At 42.3% G+C, this 25,613-nt stretch overlaps 1 protein-coding gene across 1 annotated transcript; it reads left to right on the top strand.

Moving 5' to 3' along the window:
• Window positions 1–11,497: 11,497 nt before the first annotated feature.
• On the top strand, window positions 11,498–12,644 carry LOC115101783 (pancreas transcription factor 1 subunit alpha-like). Its single transcript, XM_029621251.2, has 2 exons — window positions 11,498–12,142; window positions 12,263–12,644. Exons 1-2 carry the CDS (start codon window positions 11,542–11,544, stop codon window positions 12,469–12,471), a joined length of 810 nt encoding a protein of 269 aa, XP_029477111.1. The 5' UTR covers window positions 11,498–11,541; the 3' UTR covers window positions 12,472–12,644.
• Window positions 12,645–25,613: the final 12,969 nt, after the last annotated feature.

Genomic DNA, 25,613 nt, shown 5'->3' with positions numbered 1-25,613 from the left:
CCAAACAGATCTATTTTTGTTTCATCAGACCAGAGGACATTTCTCCAAAAAGTATGATCTTGTCCCCATGTGCAGTTGCAAACCGTAGTCTGGCTTTTTCATGGCGGTTTTTGAGCAGTGTCTTCTTCCTTGCTGAGCGGCCTTTCAGGTTATGTCGATATAGGACTCATTTGACTGTGGATATAGATACTTTTGTACCTGTTTCCTCCAGCATCTTCACAAGGTCCTTTGCTGTTGTTCTGGGAATGATTTGCACTTTTCGACACCAAAGTATGTCCACCTCTAGGAGACAGAACGCGTCTCCTTCCTGACTGGTATGACAGCTGCGTGGTCCCATGGTGTTTATACTTGCGTACTATTGTTTGTACAGATGAACATGGTACCCTCAGGCATTTGGAAATTGCTCCCAAGGATGAACCAGACCATTTTTTTTTTTTTAGGTATTGGCTGATTTCTTATAGATTTTCCCATGATGTCAAGCAAAGAGGCACTGAGTTTGAAGGTAAGCTTTGAAATAGATCCACAGGTACACCTGCAATTGACTCAAATTATTTCAATTAGCCTATCAGAAGATTCTAAAGCCATGACATAATTTTCTGGAATTTTCCAAGCTGTTTAATGGCACAGTCAACTTAGTGTATGTAAACTTCTGACCGACTGGAATTGTGATACAGTGAATTATACGTGAAATAATCTGTCTGTAAACAATTGTTGGAAAAATTACTTCATGTCATGCACAAAGTAGATGTCCTAACCGACTTGCCAAAACTATAGATTGTTAACAAGAAACGTGTGTTGTTGAAAAATGAGTTTGACCTAAGTGTATGTAAACTTCCGACTTCAACTCTATGTAAATAAGTTATTTCTGTTTTTTTGTTTTTTTTATATGTTTGCAAAAATATCATAACTGTTTTTGCTTTGTCATTATGAGGTTGGATGTGTAGATTGAGAAAAACATGTATTTAATTTGTTTTAGAATAAAAAGTCAAAGGGTCTTAATACTTTCCGAATGCACTGTACATGTCAGTACATACACACAACAAGTAGGTCACATGAGGGAGAGGCATTGTGCCGTGAGGTTTTGATTTATTTGTTTTTTGGAACCAGGTTTGCTGTTCACTTGCTCTATATGAGATGTAAGAGAGTTCCAGGCACTCATGGCTCTGTATAATAATATATGTTTCCTTGAATTTGTTCTGGACCTGGGGATTGTGAAAATATCCCTGGTGACATGTTGAGTGGGGTATGTGTGTTTGTCAGTGCTTGTGTGTAAGTTGACTATACAAAACATTTGGAATTTCCGACACATTAATGTTTCTTATAAAATCAAGAAGTGACGCAGTCAGTCTTTCCTCAACTCTTATCCAAGAGATTGGCATGCATCGTATTAATATTCGCCTTCTGATTACGATGAAGAGCTAGACGTGCGGCTCTGTTCTGGGCCAGCTGCAGCTTAACTAGGTCTTTGCAGCACTTGCTTTGTGGAGTGTGGTGTCAAAAAAGCAGAGCATCTCTTTATTACGGCCAGACCTCTCCCCATCTTTATAACCATTGAATCTGTATGTTTTGACCATGACGGTTTACAGTCTAAGGTAACACCAAGTCATTTAGTCTCCTCAAGTTGTTCAACAGCCACACCATGCATTACCAGATTCAGCTGAGGTCTAGAATTTATTGAATGATTTGAACCAAATACAATGCTCCTAGTTTTAGAGATGTTCAGGACCGGTTTATTACTGGCCACCCATTCCTAAACAGACTGAAACTCTTTGTTAAGGGTTTCAGTGACTTCATTATCTGTGGTTGTTGATGCATATATGGTTGAATCATCAGCATACATGGACACACATGATTTGTTTCATGCCAGTGGCAGGTCATTGGTAAACATAGAAAATAGTAGAGTGCTGCCCTGCAGTACACCACACTTTACATGTCTGACATTAGAGAAGCTTCCATTCATGAAAACCCTTTGAGTTCAATTAGATAGCGCTTCATCCACAATATGGAGTTTGAAAAGCAATAACACAAGGTTTCTCAACAAAAGGTTATGGTCAATAATATCAAAGGCTGCACTGAAATCTAGCGTAGGTGTCTCACCTAAGTTGTCAATGTCAGGAGGTTTGTCATTATTGATCGATAATAATAATTTTTCCATCTCCCCCACACTAACTTTACAAAATTCAAATGGTTTTATTTTATTTTTATTTTGTTGCATGTACATGATGGCTCATTGTTCACTGTTGGCATTTCCTGCCTAAATTTGTCCACTTTGCCAGTGAAGGAATCATTCAAATCATTGGGAACATCAAATTGTTTTATGATGAATCCTCCATCTGATTCTATGAACGATGGAGTTGAATGTGTCTTTGTGCTTATAATTTCATTTAAAATAGGCCTACTCCAAAGTTGTTTTCTGATGTGTTGTGAGCATTTTTTCTTCAATGTGATGCCTCGCCATTTATGATCTACTTCTTGACCAAAAAAACACCATTATATCTGCAATATTGGGACATAAATAAATGAAACATATTGTATAATTAAAAGATGCCCAAAATGTAGATGTACAAAGGAGGAGAAGCTACAGTATGCATGCTCTTGACATGGTTAAGCCGTGTTTAATACCTGCACATTATGATAATATCATTGTTGACCACCAGGCGTCCTCAATGGCCAGAAACAACAGGGGCTTTTCCTAGAAAACGTTACAGAATGTTCAGATGAAATAAATGTATTGCATAGAACAGACACAGACCTACTTTACTTCTAAGAGTGTATATAACAGAAAAGGGTTATTCGTTTTCCCCACAGGAGAACCCTTTTTGTTTCCAGGTAGAACACTTTGGTGGTGAAAAAGGTTATACAGCATTTTAGTGGTGAAAGGGTCCCCCACCACCACCACCACCACCAAAACAAATTTTCCGAAGGTTCTAAAATGGGAACAATTGATGGTTCGAGGTAGGACCTACTTTTCGTTAAGTGTAGGGTAAATATGGTCAGCTGTACACATTAGATTTCTATCTGCAACTTTATTAGGAGCACCCCATTGATGGTATATTACGTTTCGACTTAAATTACTCCATTTAAAGGAACTGTGCATCAAAACTATGTTCGTGTAAAAGTTCAATTCCGTTGTTTGTCAATAATTCACATTCAGATATGCATATGCATATGAACATATAATTTACCTTTCAAGATGATGGGTGAAATTTCACATCAGGGATCAACTTTTCACCTTTATTTTGGGGGGGTTAAAATAACCCTGTTCCATCTTAAATGATGTTGGTCCCTCCTTGCTTTTTGATTACATCCGATTATACCACAATGTAGTTTATAATCAAGGTAATGCTAATAATCCCATGACATTTGGTTGAAATATTAATTAACTTTCCCGTTTCCATTTGAACAAGGAGGAGGATGAACCGAGGATATCGGGAAAATAATCCAAAATTTATCTGGATTTAAACCTGCCCCAGGGCAATCTGATACTCAAGAGTGTTGGGCCTCTCCATCCCTAGATGGGAGACCAGATGCTGCTGGAAGTGCATGGTATTGAATTGCCAGTAGGGGGCACTTATCGCTCTACACTCAAACGCCCCAGGCAGTACTGAGAACTCTGTACAGATCCTCTGCTAAAAACTCTAAACCGACACTAATCCCAATTGAGTTAACCCCAGTGTCCCGGCTAGATTCTCAACCTGACTTCTTATATCGTGTCAAATTCCCAGTTATTAGGCTAATTGGCTAATTGAAACTCTTTACTCTACCTTCAACTTTTCTTCAGGTTATTGCTTTAGCCTAGATTGTGTCAATTTACATGCCGGTAAGTAAAATGATAGGTGACAATAGTATTAAAACAATTTGCTCAAGATTCTATCAAATAATATAGCCAATGCTAAATGTATTTATTTGTAGTGCTCATTTCCCACACAAAATGTGCTTAACACACCACCTATCTATGTCAAATCATAATCATATTCAAAATCAAAAGTCAGTTTGAAAAGGAAGGTCTGAAATGATTTTTAAAAATGCAATTAAGGCTACCTCTTCGACATATGCAGGTGAGACAAGACACGAGCCATAGAACTGCAGGGTATTTTTGTCCCATGCAGCAGCGCCTATTTTATTCCATGTCACACTTGATTCCAACTAATCAATTTAAATTGTAGGCCTGTGTGTTTATTTTGCCTGTCTGTCTGTCTGACGCTATGAGTTCTGACGCAATGGGAGAGAAACAGTAAATGGCCACCTACAGGTTAACACGGGTCACCAGATTGCCACCCTGAAACCCGATATGGATGTATCATATACAGCAGGGGTGTCAAAGTCAAATGGACGGAGGGCCAAATAAAAAAATCAGCTACAAGACGAGGGCCGGACTGTTCGAATGTTCATTGAAAATTTTTTAAATGACGCATATAGTCTAGTGAACCTAATTGAACCTACTGAAAACCTAACAAATATATTACAATATGATCAGATAAATAAAGCAATATTTTCTTATGGCTCTGTCAGTAATCTTTAATTTTCAACAGACACAAAAGACAAATTTCCTTTATATAAATATCCCCATAACATGAACATTAAATGAAAGAAACCGGTATTCAAGGCACCATCAGTAGACTATATTTTCTATTTTAGCAAAAGTGGGCTAAATTTACTTCAAAGAAAAACAATAATAGCAATTTTCTATCATCCACTCAACTGAAATATTTTTAAAATATAATTGGATTGAAATACAAAAAAATAAAGTGCAAAAATCTATTAATCAAAAACAACACTTTGTTTAAGGAGAAGTAACATGCAGTGAAAACAAATATTAAATTTTAACTTTTAAACTTGAACTGAGTAAAAACTCTAAATATGTGATTGCACAGTAATGTTCACTTGTTTGAGGTTGAGGGTGATACTTGGTGGTGTCCCATCTTTTCCACAAGTTCATCAATGTTCGGGGTAAGGCTCTGAGCTGAAGAAATCCTCAGAATTGAGTGGAGGTGTTCAGCAGTAAGTCGACTTCTGTGTGATGTTTTGTTCAGGTTCATCAAAGAAAACAGTTGTTCACACAGGTATGTGCTGCCAAACATAGACAACGTTTGAGCAGCCTGGATGCGCAGCTGGGGCATTGTGCCGGGGAGGAAACGGGCGAACTCCGCAGCACCCACTGCCGCATATTTTGCCCTCAGTGCATCATTGCATTGGAGGTCAATCAACTCCATTTGGAGGTTTGGTGGTGAGCTTTCCACGTCAACAGCAAATGGGTTACCGAGCAGTTCCAACCTGCTTTTTTGTGCTTCAAAGTCAGCAAATCGGCGTCGAAAGTCAGCGGCAAGCATACCTATTTTATCAGCCAACTGTGTGCTCGGGAACGCACTGGTAGAGAGCTTCCTCTGCCTTTTGTAGCCTTTGTTCCATGTCCATATTCTTGTTTTTGTCCGCGTGTTTCGTTTCATAATGTCGTCTCAGATTATACTCTTTCAGTACCGCCACACTTTCTCCACACAGAAGACACACAGGTTTTCCAGCTACCTTCGTGAACATATACTCCGACTCCCACCTTGTTTGAAACCCCCGGTTCTCAGTATCCACCTTCCGTTTTGCCATTTTTGATGGGTATCTGAAAGTTAATTTTACTGTGATGCTGACGACTGCTGTGCCAATAAATATTGAAATGAAGCAGCCTACTGCTCGGTGCGTCACCTTTGCATTGTGGGAAATGTAGTATTGGTGCGTGTAAAAGATCTGCGGGCTGCCGGCTTGCTGCGGGCCGGTTCTAATAATAAATCAAGATCATCCCAGGGGCCGTAAAAAACCTTCTTGCGGGCCGGATGTGGCCCGCGGGCCTTGACTCTGACATATGTGATATACAGAATGGTTAGCCATATGTCGAGCTAGTTATTCACTTATCATTTAATGCCACTTGACTAAACTGCTATTTTGGCTACTTAGGAAACAGACCGAAAGATTAGATTTTGTAAACGAGACCAAACCAGACAGGAAGCACCAGGCTTCCTGCGTTGTATTACAATGTGTATGACGCTCGAATATCCCTACCCTAATCTCTCTGCGTGAAACAGCCTTAACCGCTCAGGGCTCCAGTCCGAGACTTTCAGATTAGTGCTAAAAATCTATCAGGCCAAGGAATAGTGAATCAATAATCTTCCTTAAACTTCCTTAAACTCTATATCATATATATATATGATATACTTAAGCAATTGTAATGTTAAAATGTTGTCGACTGAAGAGGGGTATATGGGTGGAGGGAGAGAGACATTGGGAGCTTTGATTAGTGGGGTAATTTATTTTGCTACCTGTTGAAGTGCGCTGATTAAATGTTTAATAATTGTTTGAATCATAGGCTAGTCATCAGACTTGTTGCAAACACAATACTCTGCTCTGCGTTGTGTGCCTATGAGCCTTCAAACATTTAGTTAACAAGTTATGGATGCTGCACTTGGTGAGCAGAGAACGCCTAAATAGTGTGTCGGTGGAAAATTAGAAGACAATATCTCAAACAATACATTGGTTTAAGAACTTCGTGCGCATTCATTGCTATCAATGCCTCAAGACTCTCCAGACCCCATGAGCACCGTTCTAATTTGTCTTGCAATCTGGAGAGCGAGCGCCCCGCGCGCTATTTCAGTTGCCACGGCGCATGTGGTGGGATTCCCAGGGAATCACCAGTGTTTCGGCAGCTTGCTCATCCACCTCGCGCTGACACTCTGACCTCCTCAATCAGGCCATGAAAACGCATGGTTGTGGTCGTCAATGGCACTTTACCAGCAAGCTTTTCAGGTACCAGGTCACTAAAAATGTGAGATAAAAAGAAAAGCGTGCGAGCAGAATAAAAGCAATTTAATGGCACAAGGCTGGGCGTGCGACTATGGTACGGGGGCTGACTGCAGCACCACAGGATATGCTGGTTACATTGGGTAACCTGTGAGTCTTAATATTTTGATTTCTGTCATCATTCGTTCTGTGTGGACGCGTTATGGTAAATTGCACCACCTATGAATGTATTAGTTACAGGTGCTATTATTAATGATTAGGCCCATAGGTTAGTGTTCACCTGAGAACGTTCATATTCGGCGCAAATGTTTATAGCACATTTTCTTAACCCCAAAAATACCTTGCCACTTGATACTATGTTTACATGTGCGCTCCAAAGCACGTGTAAACTTGCATAACAAGGTGTAACATTTATTTAATCGTTTTGTATCTGTTTAAACCATTTAGTTTGCATTTTTGTCTTGCATCTCTCTAATATTTTGGACACTCAAGATGGATTTCTGTGATGATTACCGCCACCTTTTGCACTGGGCTTTTCACTTTCTAACAAAGAGATTTTCCATATCCATGTGTTTTGAGCACAGCAGACACCAAGTAGGCTATATGTTAATTTATCACTTGATTTAGTGAGCGTAAAGCTACTTTGAAAAATCTACAATTAAACTATAGGCGTAGGCTTTTGAGTCCTGGAATCATGCATCACTGGCCCTCCCAAACCATGAATTGTAATACACCATGACCTTCGTAATACACCTAATTTATAATGTTCACCATTATACCGTCTGTTGAAACGACCCAAGTGTTGCTGTTCCCATGCCGGCGCTCGCTTTGCAGCGTCCGCTGGCACTGAGATACTGTATGTCACACTGGTGAATTGATCGTGTGACGTTGACAGTCACGGTCCTGTCTGCGAGCAATTTGTAAATAAACGACCAGTCAGCACTCAGGCACCAGACTGGTGCAATAAACCATCATGCAGACCTGTGGATCTATTGCATGTAAACATGAACATATCCTTTAAGCCAGTATGAATCAAGAAAATGTGTTTATTATCAGATTCATAGCATACTTTCCAATTCCAAAATATCTTTAAAAGTTCTAGGATAGGTGGAAATATATTATATTATGTTGTATTAGCTCTTCTAACATAAACGTGGGCCTATTATAAGAAAACCAAAATGCGCATGCAAAGTGCAAAGCAGCATCAGCACTCATTATTATGGGACGTGTTGCATTGACTGGCTCACCGCGCAAGTGGCGTTATTCCCACGGCCTGTGCCTCCAATGCCTCATGTAGTAGCTTGCGGCGAGCCTACAGTTAAAGACTTGTTTTCTCCTTCGACTAACAAAGTGACCCCCTCCATCTTAATCTGAATGGGAATGAATGGGAGTTTCGTAGACTCCGACCAGTCAACATTTCAGGTACCGGCGTAAACGCCCTCTGACGCGCACTGTGAGGGCACATTACCTTTACTCTGACACCAGTTTCCCCATAAAAAAAAACATACTTGCTGTCGTCAGTGTGTCGGTCGCTTTACTGGTGAATTTATTTATGTTCATGGAACCACTTAGGCTTAAGAACTTTTATTATAGTGCTGAACACCTGAAGGATTTAAGTCGAGTTTTCTTACGATATTATGGACTATTTGGTATCGCATTCATAGAATGTTGGGCACATTTTTACGCACATTCAGAACTCGTTTTGAATACGACTATATGAAATGTTAATTGATATAAGCCAATGTAACTCAGCAATATTGTCTTAACTTCTAGCTTTATCCTTATTTTACACAATTCTGCAGTCTAGAAAAAACGAACAATAGCTCAATTAAAAAGGCAAACATCAAAAACATAATTTTGGAACACAAATAAACCTCCCTTAAAAATCTAAACTAGGGTGAAGAAGGATAATGGGACATCATATACACTGGGAAAGCTTAATCCCGAGGCATTTATATATTGGTCTGACAAGAGAAAATCAAACCTACTGTTAATAAGTCCTTGCAGAGAAACTACATGATCAAAATCACATTGGTGTGACATCATAGAGGGGGGCAGAGCAAGCTTCAAACAGGAAGCTCATCCCCTGACGCATATGGTAAGATCATTGACATCGTTTTTTCTGTTTTGATGTTAAGGTTATAAAACGAATAAATAATGCACTGTGCCAAATTGGGATGTAAATGTAGTTACTATGTATTGGTGTTTGAAAATATATTTAGCACCCCCACTGTATGTTAGGCAAGGCTCTGGTTCTTGTAATACTACGTGTTTTCTTGTAGTACTGTTATAGGAGTGAATTCAGAAAAAGTGGGACACTTTTTACATTTATGTCTCCTGTAACCTCTTCAGACATCTATCCAACATATTAGCCCAACACATGATACAAATCGTCAGATATTTTCTAATCAGACAATTTATATAATTTTCATTGGAGTACAATTATGACTATAACAATAGTGGTTGCAAGATATAATCCCCGAGCTGACAAGGTAAAAATCTGTCGTTCTGCCCCTGAACAAGGCAGTTAACCCACTGTTCAGGGGCCGTCATTGTAAATCATTTTTCTTAGCTGACTTGCCTAGTTAAATAAAGGTTCAATTTTTTTTTTTAAATACTCCAGCACACATGGTTTCAAGACGACCAGAAAGACTACTTTTCGATAAAGGCAGGTGAATTCAACCTTTAATGTGAAAACTGAAACAAAAATGTCAATGAGATTTTAAAATGATGCAAGTTTAGTTTGAACATTTTGCTAGCCTGATATTTTGTGGCTGCTTTTGATATTAATAGGCTACCCCGCCCATATTTCACTGAGCCTTCAGGTAGTCTACCTGTTGCACTATACGTGTTGCACTATAATTGCATCCTTATCTTTGATTGAGATCAAACCAAATGAATAACTTATTTTGAGCATTGCCTGCGATATAGAATACATTTCAACTCTGCACGAGACAGATGATCATCCACAGATAATCCCTCATCCCACTAGGTTTCATTCAAATCAACAGGTATGATGCAGTTATACACGCTTTCTTTGTCAAATCATAAGCATGTATAACCCATTTTTGCATCTTAATATAATCTCATAATGATGACTATAACTACAGCTATTCTCAGTATGTAACCTTTCCCCTATATTTTAAGACATCGTAACATTATGATAGGACTTCATAAGGTCTCATATATATGACGACACGTTATAAAACATCCCTGTAGGCAATAGGAAAAGTAGGCCTATTTCCAAATATTCTGTTTATCAAAGAGGAATTCCATATATATTGTTTTGCTGTAGCCTAATATTATTTTTGAGCTAGAGATTTTGTAGTCACACTTGCAAGGGGCTCTCAATGTTTTGTGGCTGTTTTGCATTGTGCCCTTTTCACATTTTTTTAAAGATAAGAGCACTTCTTGTCATAAATTACTCGTTTACGGTGACAGAGGGTATGTCGCTATTGAGAGGCAAGAAACGCCCCTGCTTTGTCGGTAAAGTGCTCTCTATTCTCTTTTGATTGTTGCGGCGTGAACAGGCGAGTGTCCACTGTGCAGAGCCAATGGGTAGGCAGAGCAGCATCGTAAAACCTATGACTGATGAACACATCATTATGTTCGCCTGTCTATCACTGAAATGACGTCTCATTTCAATGACATTATTCTCATACAAATGTTTACTCTGCGTTCTATGGGTTCTAATAGAAATTGGACTCCTCCAATAATGAAGTGCTCAGACCAAAGGACTCTAACAGCTTGCTGCGGGCACGAGTGGACGGCTATTGAATTGGGCAGGTACCTGCTTTAAGATGACTGCCTTCATGAGGTGTCAGAGATGTTGTCATTGTTATATGACCGACCCTTTAATTACTACATCTTTTTTGTTCACTTTACACATTGGTTAGTCCCTATGGATGCAAGCGTGCAGTAGATGCAAGATAAGCCCATTCAATGCAGACTTTTTCTGTTCTCGAAATTGAGATTTTGAATAAGAGGAAACCAATTTAGATTGCATTGACAAAAGATCAATACGATAATTAAGACGTGGAGCCTCCGTGGAGCCTCGGAAAGGACTCTGATGTGTATTACAATATAACAGCCTAATAATAATCTATTATTGTGGAAACGTGCAACCAGATGTGGACACTTATGATGCAAGCAAAAAATGTAACGGGTCTATTGAAACAAACATTCAATAAAGGAATGGGAATAATGCGAGTACTTCAAAGAAAAGAGAAACCTGCACACTGCTCTTGCTGAAATACAGATGTTCACAAAAGTTCTGATGAAGGCCAAGAATGAGGCCGACAGGTTAATTAAGCTTTAATAAGTAAATACAATATTAAAAGGTGATCCGTGCAAGAGCAGTGTGCGAGTTCCTCTTAAAAATAACTGTATTGAATAAAAGGTACAATGTTAGGGTGGCTGCAGGTTTTAGACTTAGTAGGTCATTGGTCCTCTAATGCTTTGTTTCCCCTATGTTCAGTTTTCCATGTAGGGCAGGAGAAGGGTAAACGCTGCGCCATAAATGGAAGGGGGGGGCTGAGTGGTAAGAGATTATTATCTCTAGGTGCACCCTCCGCTGCCGAGCGTAGTGTATACTCAACGCTGATTGGCTGGCTTTTTTTGGTTAATGGCACACGACTATGGATGTAGTTATAAGAGTCCTCGCGTGCCAGCCTTCAGCTGAACTAACTCTTGAGCACCCAGAGACAGCGCAAAGAGCAAACTTGCTGTTACTGGGCAACACGAAAACAACAGCTAAAAATGGACACTGTCTTGGATCCATTTACTGGACTGGACTCCTTCTCCTCCCCTTATTTGGATGACGATGATTTCTTTACTGACCAGTCCTCCAGGGACCACTTGGACACCGACGAGTTTCTGGATGACGATGTCAACTTTCTCACCAGCCATTTCCAAGATTACTATAAGGACAGCAGGATAGCGCACGATGGGGACTATTGTGACATCAGTAACTTGTCCTTCTCTTCCTCCTCGTCTACCTGCTCGTATGAATGCACTGACAGCACCTCAGAGTTGTCGCCTCAGGTGGGAGGAGATAGCCCGATGCTGAAAAGGCGGAGGCGGATGAGATCCGATATGGAGATGCAACAATTACGGCAGGCTGCCAACATCCGTGAGCGGCGGAGGATGCAGTCAATTAACGATGCTTTCGAGGGACTCCGGTCTCACATCCCCACTCTACCGTACGAAAAGAGGCTATCCAAAGTCGATACCCTGCGCCTGGCCATTGGCTACATCAACTTCCTCGCTGAGCTCGTGCAGTCCGATATGCGCATCCGAAACTCCAACAGTGACGCACTGACACAATCCAAAAAAGTTATAATTTGCCACAGAGGAACAAGTAAGTAGCCTACATTTCATATGGTTAGATAATGCCTATGATAATGACTTAACGTTGAACTGTATTGTTACTCATTTGTTAAAGACTTGGTCCGTTACTAATCATTTGTCCCCTTCTCAGGATCTCCATCTCCAAGTGATCCTGACTACGGGCTGCCTCCCCTCGCCGGACACTCTCTGTCCTGGAAAGACGAGAAAGAGCTGAAAGACCAGAACATAATCAGAACCGCTAAAGTCTGGACACCTGAGGACCCACGAAAACTGAACATGAAATCCTCCCTGTCCAACATTGAAAACGAGCCTCCTTTAACCTTAATCTCAGTCCAATAAATGTTATTTTATGTTTATGTCTAAAGGTATATATTGTTATACACCCATGGTAAATCCATGTTAATATATAATGTTCTCTTGACGTTGATTCTTATGTAACGTTGATTATTTAAGTGTAAATATTATATTTATATGGCAATGATCTCTATTCTTAATTCAGGCAGCATGGCAATCATCATGTATAGCAACATGTATTTAATTGTTTCCATGATAATATGTTTTATTTGAATATTGATGAATATACTAAAACCAGAATATTTTTATAGGCCTACTGAATTGTAAAATAATTTATATGTATATGCAATCTGATAAATGCTCTTAAATTATGAATACTTTGTTTTGTCTGTCCTATACCACTTTTCTTCATAGGCTAATATGCTTACATACATTTAAGAAGTATCATTGAATATCCAAGTTGTGAAGATAACATATCCATAAAAGGAAAGTTATAAGCATGCAGAACCGTGCATAAATCAATGAACTGAAGTGATATCGAGTATTATTAGTTGAATTGCAATGCACACTGGGCCTCGGTCTCAACCCATGCATGTGCGTATACTCTATGAGCAACTATCTTCATTCTACTGGGTATCTGATGGAGTCTGAAAACTCCTTCACAGGGCCTACGTTTTATGAAGCTGCGGCCTGTATGGATCTTAGCTCTGTAGCTTAAACAAACACACACTTCATGTAAAACTACATTAGGTATGCACATCAGATGTACATTAAACCCGATGGCTTGCAGTAAAAACTGTTAGCTTCAATGTTCTGCAGGTGCTTCAAGAAAAACTCTTCCCGTGGTAGCGGCATCCTTTCAACCTGTTCCCTTGCCATTTTTACGTCAGCTCTCCCATATCTATGTAGTGGTAGCCCAGATATATGCCTGTGCCCAAACTTGCAAACACACATTTATAAAACCAACTGGCTAAGAGCATTTCGGGTTAACACGTGCATTTCGGATGGGGGTAAAAGAAAGGTAGATTCATTTTCTGTATTAGTCTTTGCAATTCGATTATTTACTTCTTGCTATATTATTATTAATAATAACGATACATCGTATTATATAATATTATTATGGTTATTATTGTTATTATTATTACTGTACTCGAATTTGTTGCTAAATATGAATGAGATTGTTTTTTTTTCTAAATTGAAACTGGATGTTAATAGTTTTACAAGTTTTCCGTGGATCTGTTTTTTTTGGAAATCTCAGTAGACCTATAATTTCATCTCTTGTTGTATTACCGCCACATTAACAGCACAGTTATGCGCGTCCTAGACACTACACAAGAGACCATGTCATCTAATTACATTCATTCGAGCGTCAAATGTCAGCAAGTCAGCCTTAAAAGAAATAAAAGGCCCAGGAAGTAGCTGGGCTTCATCTATTTTGTCGGGGGCAACATTTCTATTTAATTTGATGAAGTGGCAGAGAACATCAAAACAACAGTATAGCATAGTTGTTTGGTCACACCTAATGCTATTGAGATATTGCGTTTTGGTGCGCAAGCACAGTACAAAACCCCTCAAAACATCCTTTAGTGCAATACCAATCAAACGGAAGGGAAAGGCTTACGCACTTGGGTCTCTATCTTGTCACTGTTGTGCTTGGTCTTGGCAAGGCTTAAAAGAGCACCATTTACAGACTGACAGGTTTTATTCCTTTTCTTACCCGGCTAAACATTGGAAAACCATGCCAAGCTCCAATTACGTTAAGAATAAGTTAGTGTTACTGAAATGGCGTGCAATGCTCTATAGCATTCGAGTAGCCTTTGACTACATGTTGCTGACTGCTTTGGCACACAAGGCAAGTTTATAGTCAGTAAATGTGTCACGAGGCATAGAAAACCGCCGTATGTTAGCGCGGTAGTCGTATTTAGACCCAAGTGGCTCCAAGGTATGCCTGTGCCAACTTGGCAAAAACAAAAACACGAGGTTTATGGATGTGCTATGTCATTGTGCACTGTCAATTACAGTGACACCTTTCCCAATGTGTTCGTGGGTTTTAACATATCAAGCCTAGTGTTACCATTTAAAAGTGGTTGCAAATAAAAAATGACGCACCAGGCTGTTCGTGACAAGCGCAGCCCTATGCGCATCAGTTTACGTGCAACTCAAAGCCAACGAATGGATAAGTGTTGCGCATAAATTGGAGAAGACAGATCAAAGATATGCAGAAATATACAACAAAAAGCAGTGATAGGCTAATAATGACAACAGTGAGAATAACAAATAATTAGACTGTATTGGAAATCCAAATTCTAAGAACATTAGGCTATTTCATGAAGGTATGCTAGTTCTACTTAATGATATCCAACATATTTCAGTCATATCTCTATTAATCAGATGAAAGTAACATGGCTAAATGCATCATCCATTAATACTATAATAATCCGTAGATAGGCGTATGGTAAACACTGGGAAGGACGCCTAACAAGATTCTCATAAACTGTAAGTAACTGCTGATACTTTGGATTATCGCGCATAAGAATATGGGCCCAGAGTCTGTAAATCCCCCGAACTCCGGCGATTTCATTAACGTATCTCCACTGTGGCATCGGGGTACCAGCTGCGAGGTTGAACAAACACCAGTTGAGTCTGCCCATGGGGCAGTGTGACCCTCGCGAGTAGCCTTTTAAATCCTTCGCACCAAGCACCAAAATGCTCAAATGGGGAAAAATTATGATTGAAAAATATACGCACATATTATTCAATAATTACATGTGATAATTCAAAATAGATTATTGTGTTAGTATGGACGTTAGCACTTGGCTAGCCAACAGGTGTTAGGACTTGGCCCGGGGATACGGGTACAGAGAGACCCATGGAGGGGAGGGCGATGTTGCCAGAGAACGCACTGCCCAGGCGCCTCTCCTTTTACAGGGCGTGGAGGCGCCTTACAATCCAAATGATAGGCCTATCTTTATTGCTACTCACATGTCCTAGGCTGTAACATATCCATCCCCGTCGAGGTTCTTTAGGATGCACCTGGTATTACAAACTTGTTCTTTTTGTGCTTCTGGGTCCTGGACAGCAGCTGCTTAAAACAAGCAAAGAGAGAGGCCCTTACAATGTCTCCAAGACCTGTTGGCATGGTTTTCGTCTTTAATGTTCCATTAACCATTGTCTATACAATATGGGAACTGTAAAGCATGACGTTTTGTTATAATAAAACATGTTCAATGATACACTTGGATTGAAAGCCTTAATACGAGCCAGCAAACATTCAATCTTGTTGTGTCCCCCCGTCTATCTGCAGGCAATTACTGCGGCCTTTTGCTGGGCCTTGATAAGCCAATTAAATTTATGTCTGCTAATTTTCCAATTAGAAAAAAGAACTTAGAGCTGGGTTGGCTCATAAGGACATTGATTTTCTTACCATCACCTGGCGTTCAAACGGGTTCCATTTACCAACAAGGAAACTGTCAGGCGTTTCATTTGGCGACTCTTGTTACCATAAGGCTCTTTCCATCCTGCCCCATTGTTTTCTCCTGTTAATAACTCATTACAAGGATTTCACAAATCCTCCATTACATATGTTTTGTCTCCATATTTTGATCCGTAAGATTAAGCAGATGTTACGATTGAAAATGGAAAACTCCAGGGCTATTCTGTCTGAAAGAAAGAGGCGGACTCTGCGCCGAACTAACAAAGAGGTTGGGGAGATCTTCAGAAAAACATTTACGACCAATAAACAGACTTCATCCTGCTCTATTTCAACCATTGTGGCGTTTTTGAATAATTAAGGTTAATAGGAATAGGTTTGTGTACTTTCAATGCAAGACCACAGGTGCGGGATGACATGATGAATGATGTGCCTGATTTTTGCCAAGCTCGAGGGCCCTTCTCTTGGATGTTCAAGCTGATAGAAAATATTGGCATTTCTTTAATTCACAGCATTACTTTCATTCGGGACAAAGCAGGGTGATGAAAAGCTTATGCTGTAATGAAACACGCTACACGATGGTCGCTTTGCTTCCTGAAAGAAAGGGCGAGTCAATGCCCGGGCGCGCTTTGGTTTGTGCGCAAGTACTCCATCTAAATGAAATAAAAGACCCTTTCCAACTTTTAAAAGACCGCATTTTACCTTTATTAAAGCCTCCACGGCTGAATCCATTAAGCATATGGTGCTAAGGCACCAGTCTTTTGAACTGGGGAAGCCCTCGATATGGTAACTTGTGTTTTACGGGATATTAACTTCTCAATAGCCTTACCGATCATGGCAACAAGTGTTCCCAAGGCGCGCGCGTACAATATGGTGCAAGTTGTTTTTTAAAAAGGACAATATTCTTAAAGCATAAAACAAGAGTAATTTCGCAATTTCAACACATTTGTAACCCTCCTTGAAAAATGAACACCAGTTATTGATGAAAAATATTGTAATTGTGGACCCAAGGAGAAGGACATACATACTCCAACTTCTGCGTCCGTTTTGCGCATGGAACCATATCCTCGGCTGTGTATGGATAGGTAAGGGTGCGCATGGAGAGCTTCTCTGTTCTTTTTTTGCCAATTCTGATTCTAGACTAAAGTACCCACATCACAGGTCATGTACTTGGTCCATGTTCGCTTAAATATTTCACTTGAACAGGCTTATCTAACATACATTTCCTATGCAGCAGTAGTAGTGTCAATGTTACCACATTATCCATGTCTATAACCAAATAAGACCTCAAATTATGTAGGGTTGGTCGTTCAGTTCGTGCCATTATGGGTTTATGTTGGTTAAATGAAAATATAAATCCAATACATTTACGCGTAACTGATAGTTCCATAGTCGAATCTTAAAATGCACTGAAGTTTACGCGCACATATCTTAAATTATGAAAATCATATGCAGATATTAGGTAAAATAGTCTGGCACGTTCAGATGAGCGCACCAATCAGAGCCATCTAAAACCACCCCACAGCCTGTTGGCCGACCGTCATTTAGCATTATTTAAACCATTAAAACCACATTTAAACCAATACACGCTCAAGAAATGAACATTGGATGTGAGATTGTACTGAGAAAAGACGCTGGATGTTGAAGGAGTGAGTGAGTCATTGGGTGGGTGAAATGAGTGAGGGTGATGTTTGATGCAGCGTAAGATCAGAGTGAAAGTGAATTGACGTCAATGGATACTCAAGCAAGTGCGGTGAAGACTATATATAGTATATTCGGAAAGTATTCAGACCCCTAGACTTTTTCCACATTTTGTTACTTAATTAACAGCCTTATTCTAAAATTGATACAATGATTATTTTTCTCATCAATCTACACACAATACCCCACAATTACAAAGCGAAAACAGTATATGTATATATGTATATATATATATTTTTTAAATAGAAATAACTTATTTACATACTATTCAGACCCTTTGAGACTTGAAATTGAGCTCAGGTGCATCCTGTTTCCATTGATCATCAGTGAGATGTTTCTATTACTTGATTGGAGTACACCTGTCATCAATTCAATTGATTTGACATGATTTGGAAAGGCACACACCTGTTTATATAAGGTCCCACATTTGACAGTGCATGTCTGAGCATAAACCAAGACATGAGGTCGAAGGAATAGTCCATTTAGCTCCGAGACAGGATTGTGTCGAGGCACAGATCTGGGGAAGGGTACCAAAAAAGGTCTGCAGCATTGAAGGTCCCCAAGAACACAGCGGCCTCCATAATTGTTAAATGGAAGAAGTTTTGAACCACCAAGACTCTTCCCTAGAGCTGGCCGTCTGGCCAAACTGAGCAATCTGGGGAGAAGGGCCTTGGTCAGGGAGGTGACCAATAATCCGATGGTCACTGTGCGTTCCTCTGTGGAGATGGGAGAACCTTCCAGAAGGGCAACCATCTCTGCAGCACTCCACCAATCAGGCCTTTATGGTTGAGTGCCCAGACGGAAGCCACTCCTCAGTAAAAGACACGACAGCCCGTTTAGAGTTTGCGAAAAGGCACCTAAAGACTTTCAGACCAAGATAAACAATATTCTCTGGTCTGATGAAACCAAGATTGAACTCTTTGGCCTGAATGCGACTACGGGAATGAAGGAAGGAGAGGAGATTTGATTTCGCTCACCCAAGGATTCCACCTCGCCTCAGAGGCATCCCGGAAGTCCCCGACGGCTCAGTTGCCGAGAGAACCCGAGGCTACCCGAGTTCCCCCGAGTTCCCCCGAGTCTCCGAAGGCTGCCAATTCACCTCTTCCCAAGCCAATGCAAATAGGCAGCGCTAGGCTGTCTCCAGCCCAACAACTATACATGATTCACACTGAGTTGCCTGTATTGCGGAACTACTGGCCATTTTGTCTCCACCAGTCCACTAAAAGACCAGGGCCACCGGTAGGAGCGTGCACTCTGGTGGGTCATAAGGATCACTTTTCATCTCCCCTTACTCGCATCCCTTTTCATGCCATTTTGCTGTGGGAAAACCAGTTTAAATCTTTTCGGGTACTCATCGACTCTGGGACTAATGAGAGCTTAATGGACGCTATCATGGCGTCCGAGCTAGGCATCCCCACTCAGCCCCTCTCCATTCCCATGGATGTTAGAGCGCTGGACAGGCGCTCTATAGGCCAGGTCACCCACAATGCCACCCCATCAACCTATGGGTGTCAGGGAACCACAGCGAGACAATCCAATTCCTGCTCATTAACTTCTTTGGGATAGGGGGCAGTATTTTCATGTCCAGATGAAAAACATGCTCAAAGTAAACTGCCTGCTACACAGGCCCAGAAGCTAGGATATGCATATTATTAGTAGATTTGAATAGAAAACACTCTGAAGTTTTCCAAACTGTTTCAATGATGTCTGTGAGTATAACAGAACGTATTTGGCAGGGGAAACCTCGAGGACAAACCATCCAGGAAAAAAAAACATTTTGAGGTCACTCGCTTTTCATTGGGATTCTAGATTTCTAAGGCAGTTGCTTGCAGTTCCTATCGCTTCCACTGGATTTCAACAGTCTTAGAAATTGGTTGATGTTTTTACTTTGAGAAATGAAGAAGTAGCCCTGTTCAGAACGAGGCTCGAGGGAAGTGTATTGTTTGATAGAGGTGCCGGACCTGTTTTCCTCCGGTATTGAACACTGTTTATCCCGTCTTAAATTTGATTGATTATTTATGTTAAAAAAATACCTAAAGTTGTATTAGGAAAGTTGTTTGAAATGTTTGGACAAAGATTACAGGTAATTTATGAGATATTTTGTAGTCATGTTAAACTATTTGGAACCTGTGTTTTTCTGGATCAAACGCGCCAAATAAATGGATATTTTGGATATATAATGATGGAATTAATCGAACAAAAGGACCATTTGTGATGTTTATTGGACATATTGGAGTGCCAACAGAAGAAGCTCGTCAAAGGTAAGGCATGAATTATATCTTTATTTCTGAGTTTCGTGTCGCGCCTGGCGGGATGACATATGATTGTCTGTGTTTGTTTGATGGGGTGCTGTCCTCCAGAAAATAGCATGGTTTGCTTTCGCCCTAAAGCCTTTTTGAAATCTGACACATTGGCTGGATTAACAACAAGTGTAGCTTTAATTTGGTTGTATTGCATGTTTGATTTCATAAAGTTGAATATTTATGGTAATTTAATTTGAATTTGGCGCTCTGCCATTTCACCAGTGTTGGTCAGGAGGACAGTAGCGTCCCACGTAGCCTAGAGGTTTCCTCAGGTTCCCGTGGTATTGGGATTCTCTTGACTGCAGCGACACAATCCGCTTATTGATTGGTCTGCTGGTGCCATCATGGGTTGGAGCCTGTTCCGCCACACTCAGTGTCTGAAGTCAGTGCAGCCTGCCACGGGACGTCTTCCTGGGGGCTCGGAAGGTACCCCGGACCTCTCCGCCATTCCTCCGGAGTACCAGGACCTTCGGGAGGTGTTTAGTAAGACCCGGGCCACTTCGCTTCAGCCACACCGACCCTATGACTGCAGGATTGACCTTCTCCCAGACACCACTCTGCCCCGGGGACGACTGTACTCTGTTGGATCCGTAGATCTAGGCTATGGAGACCAACATTGAGGACTCCCTAGCTGCAGGGTTCATCCGTTCTTCTGCCTCCCCCGCCAGCGCAGGGTTCTTCTTTGTGGAGAAGGACAAAAATCTGCACCCATGTATCGACTACCGGAGTCTCAATGTCATCACGGTGAAGAACCGCTACCCACTACCACTCATCTCCTCGGCCTTCGTGCCGCTTCAGGGGGACATCATGTTCTCCATGCTGGCCCTACGGAATGCCTACCACCTGGTGCGGATACGGGAAGCGGACAAGTGGAAGACTGCCTTCAACACAGCCAGCAGTTACTATGAGTATCTGGTCATGCCATTTGGCCATGCCAAAACCCCTGCTGTGTTCCAGGTTCTGGTCAATGATGTTCTCTGTGACATGTTGAACCGGTTCGTCTTCGTCTACCTCGACAAATCCTTGTATTCACCCGCTCCGCCCAAGAAGACATGCTCCACGTCCGACAGGTTCTCTAACACCTCTTGGAGAGGCAGATTTTTGTGAAAGCGGAGAAGTGTGAATTCCATTGCTTCACCATCCACTTCCTGGGTTACATCATCGCTGCAGGGAGTGTACAGATGGATCCCGGGAAGGTGAGAGCGGTGTTGGAATGGCCTCAGCCTATGTCCAGGGTGCAGCTGCAACGTTTCCTGGGATTTGGATTACTTTTATCGCTGCTTTATCCAGAGTTACAGCACCATGGCTTCGCCCGTGTCTGCACTCACCTCTACCAAGGTTCCGTTCACGTGGTCGCCTGCTGCTGACCGGGCATTCCGGGATCTCAAACAACGTTTCACCACAGCTCCCATCCTGGTTCATCCTGGTTCATCCCGCCAGTTCATGGTGGAGGTCGATGCTTTGGATGCCAGAGTGGGGGCTGTCCTGTCCCAGTGTTCTGCCCTTGACCTCAAGTTACATCCCTGCACCTTCTTCTCCCATCGCCTCAAAGCCACGGAGAGGAACTACGATCTACGGGAATTGTGAGCGGCTCGCGGTGAAGATGGCGTTGGAGGAGTGGCGGCACTGGCTGGAGGGGCCGGAACATCCGTTCATTGTGTGGTACCGACCACATGAACCTGGAATATCTCCGCAAGCATCTCAATTCTAGGCAAGCTAGATGGGCCCTGCTTTTTACCCGGTTCAACTTCTCCCTCATACCAACCGGGATCCAAGAATGTCAAGCAGTATATGCGCTGTCACACTGCTATAGCCCCATGGCTACAACACAGGATCCCGAGAACATCCTTCCCACCTCATGCCTGGTGACGGCACTCAGCTGGGGGATAGGGAAGCTGGTTTGTGAGGTGCAGTGTTTCCAGCCGAACCTTGAGGGTGGCCCAGATAACTGGATGTTTCTCCCTGACGCGGTCCGCTCCTCGGTCCTGAAGGGGGCCCACTCCTCCAGGCTTGCCTGCCACCCGGGCTCCCGTCGGACCCTGGCCTTTGAGCGACAATGCTTTTGGTGGCCTACCATTATTCCTGCATTTGTCGCCGCATGCATGGTCTGTGCAAGCTCTGCCTGTCTCCTTCAGGCTCCTTCAAGCTCTGCCTGTTCCTCACCATCCCTGGTCTCACATAGCCCTGGACTTTGTCACAGGTCTCTACCCATCTGATGGCAACAACCCCATCCTCCGGGCTCCACCCCAGTCCAACACACAGTCGGAGTGAGCCAACCAAGACTTGGAAATGACTCTTCGCTGCCTGGTCTCCGCCAACCCCAGCACCTGAAGCCAGCAACTAGTGTCGAATACACCCGCAACACCCTTCCTTGCTTTGCCATGGGTCTCTTGCCCTTTGAGTGTTCCCTGGGCTATCAGCCCCCGCTCTTTCCTGAGCAAGAGGTCAGCATACCTTCGGCCCAGATGTTTGTTCACCGCTGTCATCATACCTGGAAGAGAGCCCGGTCGGTCCTTCTCAAGACCAGGTGTTGATGACAAGCGGACCACCACCGGACCCCGGCTCCCCGGTATCATCTCGCAAACTTTCCCCCCAGTTTATTGGTCCTTTCCCCATCTCCAAAGTCATTAGCCCCTCTGCTGTTAGTCTTCTGTTGCCCCATACCTTCCGTATACATCCCACTTTTCATGTGTCTAAAATCAAACCTATGGCTCACAGCCCTTTGTCTCCTGTTTCCAGGCCCACCACTCTCCCCCGTCTCATCGACAGACAACCAGCGTACACGGTGAGGCGTCTCCTGGTTGACTGGGAGGGTTATGGCCCGGAGGAGAGATGCTGAGTCCCTGCTAGGGACATCCTGGACCAAGGCCTCATCGCTGATTTCTAACACCGGCACCCCGGTCAACCAGGTATGCGCCCAGGTAGGACGCCAGGTGGCGCCCCTTGCGGGGGGTGGGGGGGTATATGTATATACAAAGTATATGTCCTAACTGACTTGCTAAAACTATAGTTTGTTAACAAGAAAGTTGTGGAGTGGTTGAAAAACGAGTTACACCTAAGTGTATGTAAACGTCCGACTTCAACTGTATGTGACTTGTTTAGCAAATTTTTACTCTTGAACTTATGTAACTTATGTAACTTTGCCATAACAAAAGGGTTGATTACTTAGTGACTCAATACATTTCAGCTTTAAATTTGTAATTCATTTGTAAAAAAAAAAGGAAAAATAATCATGCCACTTTTACGTTATGTAGGCCAGTGACAAAACAATCTAAATGTAATCCATTTAAATGCAGGCTGTAACAACAAAATTGGTCCCCCTCTCTGCTGCTATAACAGCCTCCACTCTTCTGGGAAGGCGTTCCACTAGATGTTAGAACATTGCTGCAGGGACTTGCTTCCATTCAGCAACAAGAGCATTAGTGAGGTTGGGCACTGATGCTGGGCGATTAGGCCTGGCTCGCAGTCGGCATTCCAATTAATCTCAAAGGTGTTCAATGGGTTTGAGGTCAGGGTTGTGTGCAGGTCTGTCATGTTCTTCAACACCGATCTCGACAAACCATTTCTGTATGGACCTCACTTTGTGCACGGGGGCATTGTGATGAAACAGGAGAGGGCCTTCCCCAAACTGTTGCTACAAAGCTGGAAGCACAGAATCATCTAGAATGTCATTGTATGCTTTAGCGTTAAGATTTCCCTTCACTGGAACTAGGGGGCCTAGCACAACCATGAAAAACAACCCCAGACCATTATTCCTCCTCCAACAAACTTTACAGGTGGCACTATGCATTCGGGCAGGTAGCGTTCTCCTGGCATCCGCCAAATCCAGATTTGTCCTTTCGACCTGCCATATGATCAAGCATGATTCATCACTCCAGAGAATGCGTTTCTACTCAAGAGTCCAATGGCGGCAAGCTTTACACCACTCCAGCCGATGTTTGGCATTGCACATGGTGATATTTATTTTTATTTTTTATTTAACCTTGATCTATTTGACCCCCCGGCCAAACCCTCCCCAAATCCTTAACCCGGACTTGTTAGGGGCTTGTGTGCGGCTGCTCGGCCATTGAAAACCATTTCAGGAAGCTCTCGACGAACAGTTATTCTGCTGACGTTGCTTCCAGAGGCATTTCGGAACTCTGTAGTGAGTGTTGCAACCGAGGACAGACCATTTTTATACGCTTCAGCACTCTGCAGTCCCGTTCTGTGAGTTTGTGTGGCCTACCATTTTGTGGCCGAGCCATTGTTGCTCCTAGAAGTTTCCACTTCACAATAATCACTTAGACAGTAGACTGGGACAGCTCTAGCAGGGCAGAAATTTGACGAAATGACTTGTTGGAAAAGTGGTATCCTATGACGGTGCCCCGTTGAAAGTCACTGAGCTTTTCAGTAAGAACATTCTACTGCCACTGTTTGTCTATTGAGATTACATGGCTGTGCGCTCGATTTTAAACACCTGTCAGCAGTGGTGTAAAGTACTTAAGTAAAAAATACTATAAGTACAACTTTTCTTTGTTTACCCCTTTTTCTCCCCAATTTCATGGTATCCAATTGGTAGTTACAGCCTTGTCTCATCGCAGCAACTCCTGTAGGGACTCGGGAAAGGCAAAGGTCAAGAGCCATGCGTCCCCCGAAACACGACCCAACCAAGTCACACCCGGAAGCCAGCCACACCAATGTCTCGGTGGAAACACAGTAGATCTGGTGACTGTTTCAGCGTGCATGCGCCCGGGCCTGCCACGGGAGTAGCTAGAGCGCGATGGGACAAGGACATCCCTGCTGGCCAAACACTCCCCTAACCTGGACTATGCTGGGCCAATTGTGTGCCGCCCCATGGGTCTCCCGGTCGCGGCCGGCAGCCTGGACTTGAACCAGGATCTCTAGTGGCACAGCTAGCACTGCGATGCAGTGCCTTAGACCACAGCGCCGCTTGGGAGACCCTTAAGTAGTTTTTTGGGGGGATCTGTACTTAACAAATTATATTTTTGACCACTACATTCCTAAAGAAAATAATATACTTTTTACTCCTTACATTTTCCCTGATACCCAAAAGTACTTGTTATATTTTGAAAGCTCACCAGGACAGGAAAATTGTCTAATTCACCCAGTTATCAAGAGAACATCCCTGGTCATCACTACTGCCTCTGATCTGGCAGACTCACTAAACACAAATGCTCCGTTTGTAAATTATGTCTGAGTGTTGAACTGTGCCGCTTGCTATCCGTAAATTTAAAAAACAAGAAAATTGTGTTGTCTGGTTTGCTTAATATTAGAAATGTTAAATTATTTATACTTTTACTTTTGATACTTAAGTACATTTAAAACCAAATACTTTTATACTTTTACTCAAGTAGTATTTTACTGGTTGACTTTCACCTTAATCATTATATTTTATGGTATCTTTACTTTTACTCAAGTAGAATCGGCTTTCTATTTCGCAACAAAGCCTCCTTCACTCACGCCGCCAAACTTACCCTAGTAAAACTGACTATCCTACCGATCCTCGGCTTCGGCAATGTCATCTACAAAATAGCTTCCAACACTCTACTCAGCAAACTGGATGCAGTCTATCACAGTGCCATCCGTTTTGTTACCAAATCACCTTATACCACCCACCACTGCGATCTGTATGCTGTAGTCGTCTGGCCCTCGCTACATATTCGTCAGACCCACTGGCTCCAGGTCATCTATAAGTCTATGCTAGGTAATGCTCCGCCTTATCTCAGTTCACTGGTCACAATAACAACACCCAC

This window comes from Oncorhynchus nerka, linkage group LG20, assembly GCF_034236695.1.
Source record: "Oncorhynchus nerka isolate Pitt River linkage group LG20, Oner_Uvic_2.0, whole genome shotgun sequence".
Lineage (NCBI taxonomy): Eukaryota > Metazoa > Chordata > Actinopteri > Salmoniformes > Salmonidae > Oncorhynchus > Oncorhynchus nerka.
The sequence above is the reverse complement of the archived record's forward strand: the minus strand, read 5'-3'. Positions and strand labels throughout refer to the sequence as shown.

Bases quoted from the DNA above. Each gene is read 5' to 3' on its own strand.
- LOC115101783 (XM_029621251.2), top strand. From the start codon at position 11,542: ATGGACACTGTCTTGGATCCATTTACTGGACTGGACTCCTTCTCCTCC. The intron at 12,143-12,262 runs GTAAGTAGCCTA...TCCCCTTCTCAG, and splicing joins AATTTGCCACAGAGGAACAA to GATCTCCATCTCCAAGTGAT.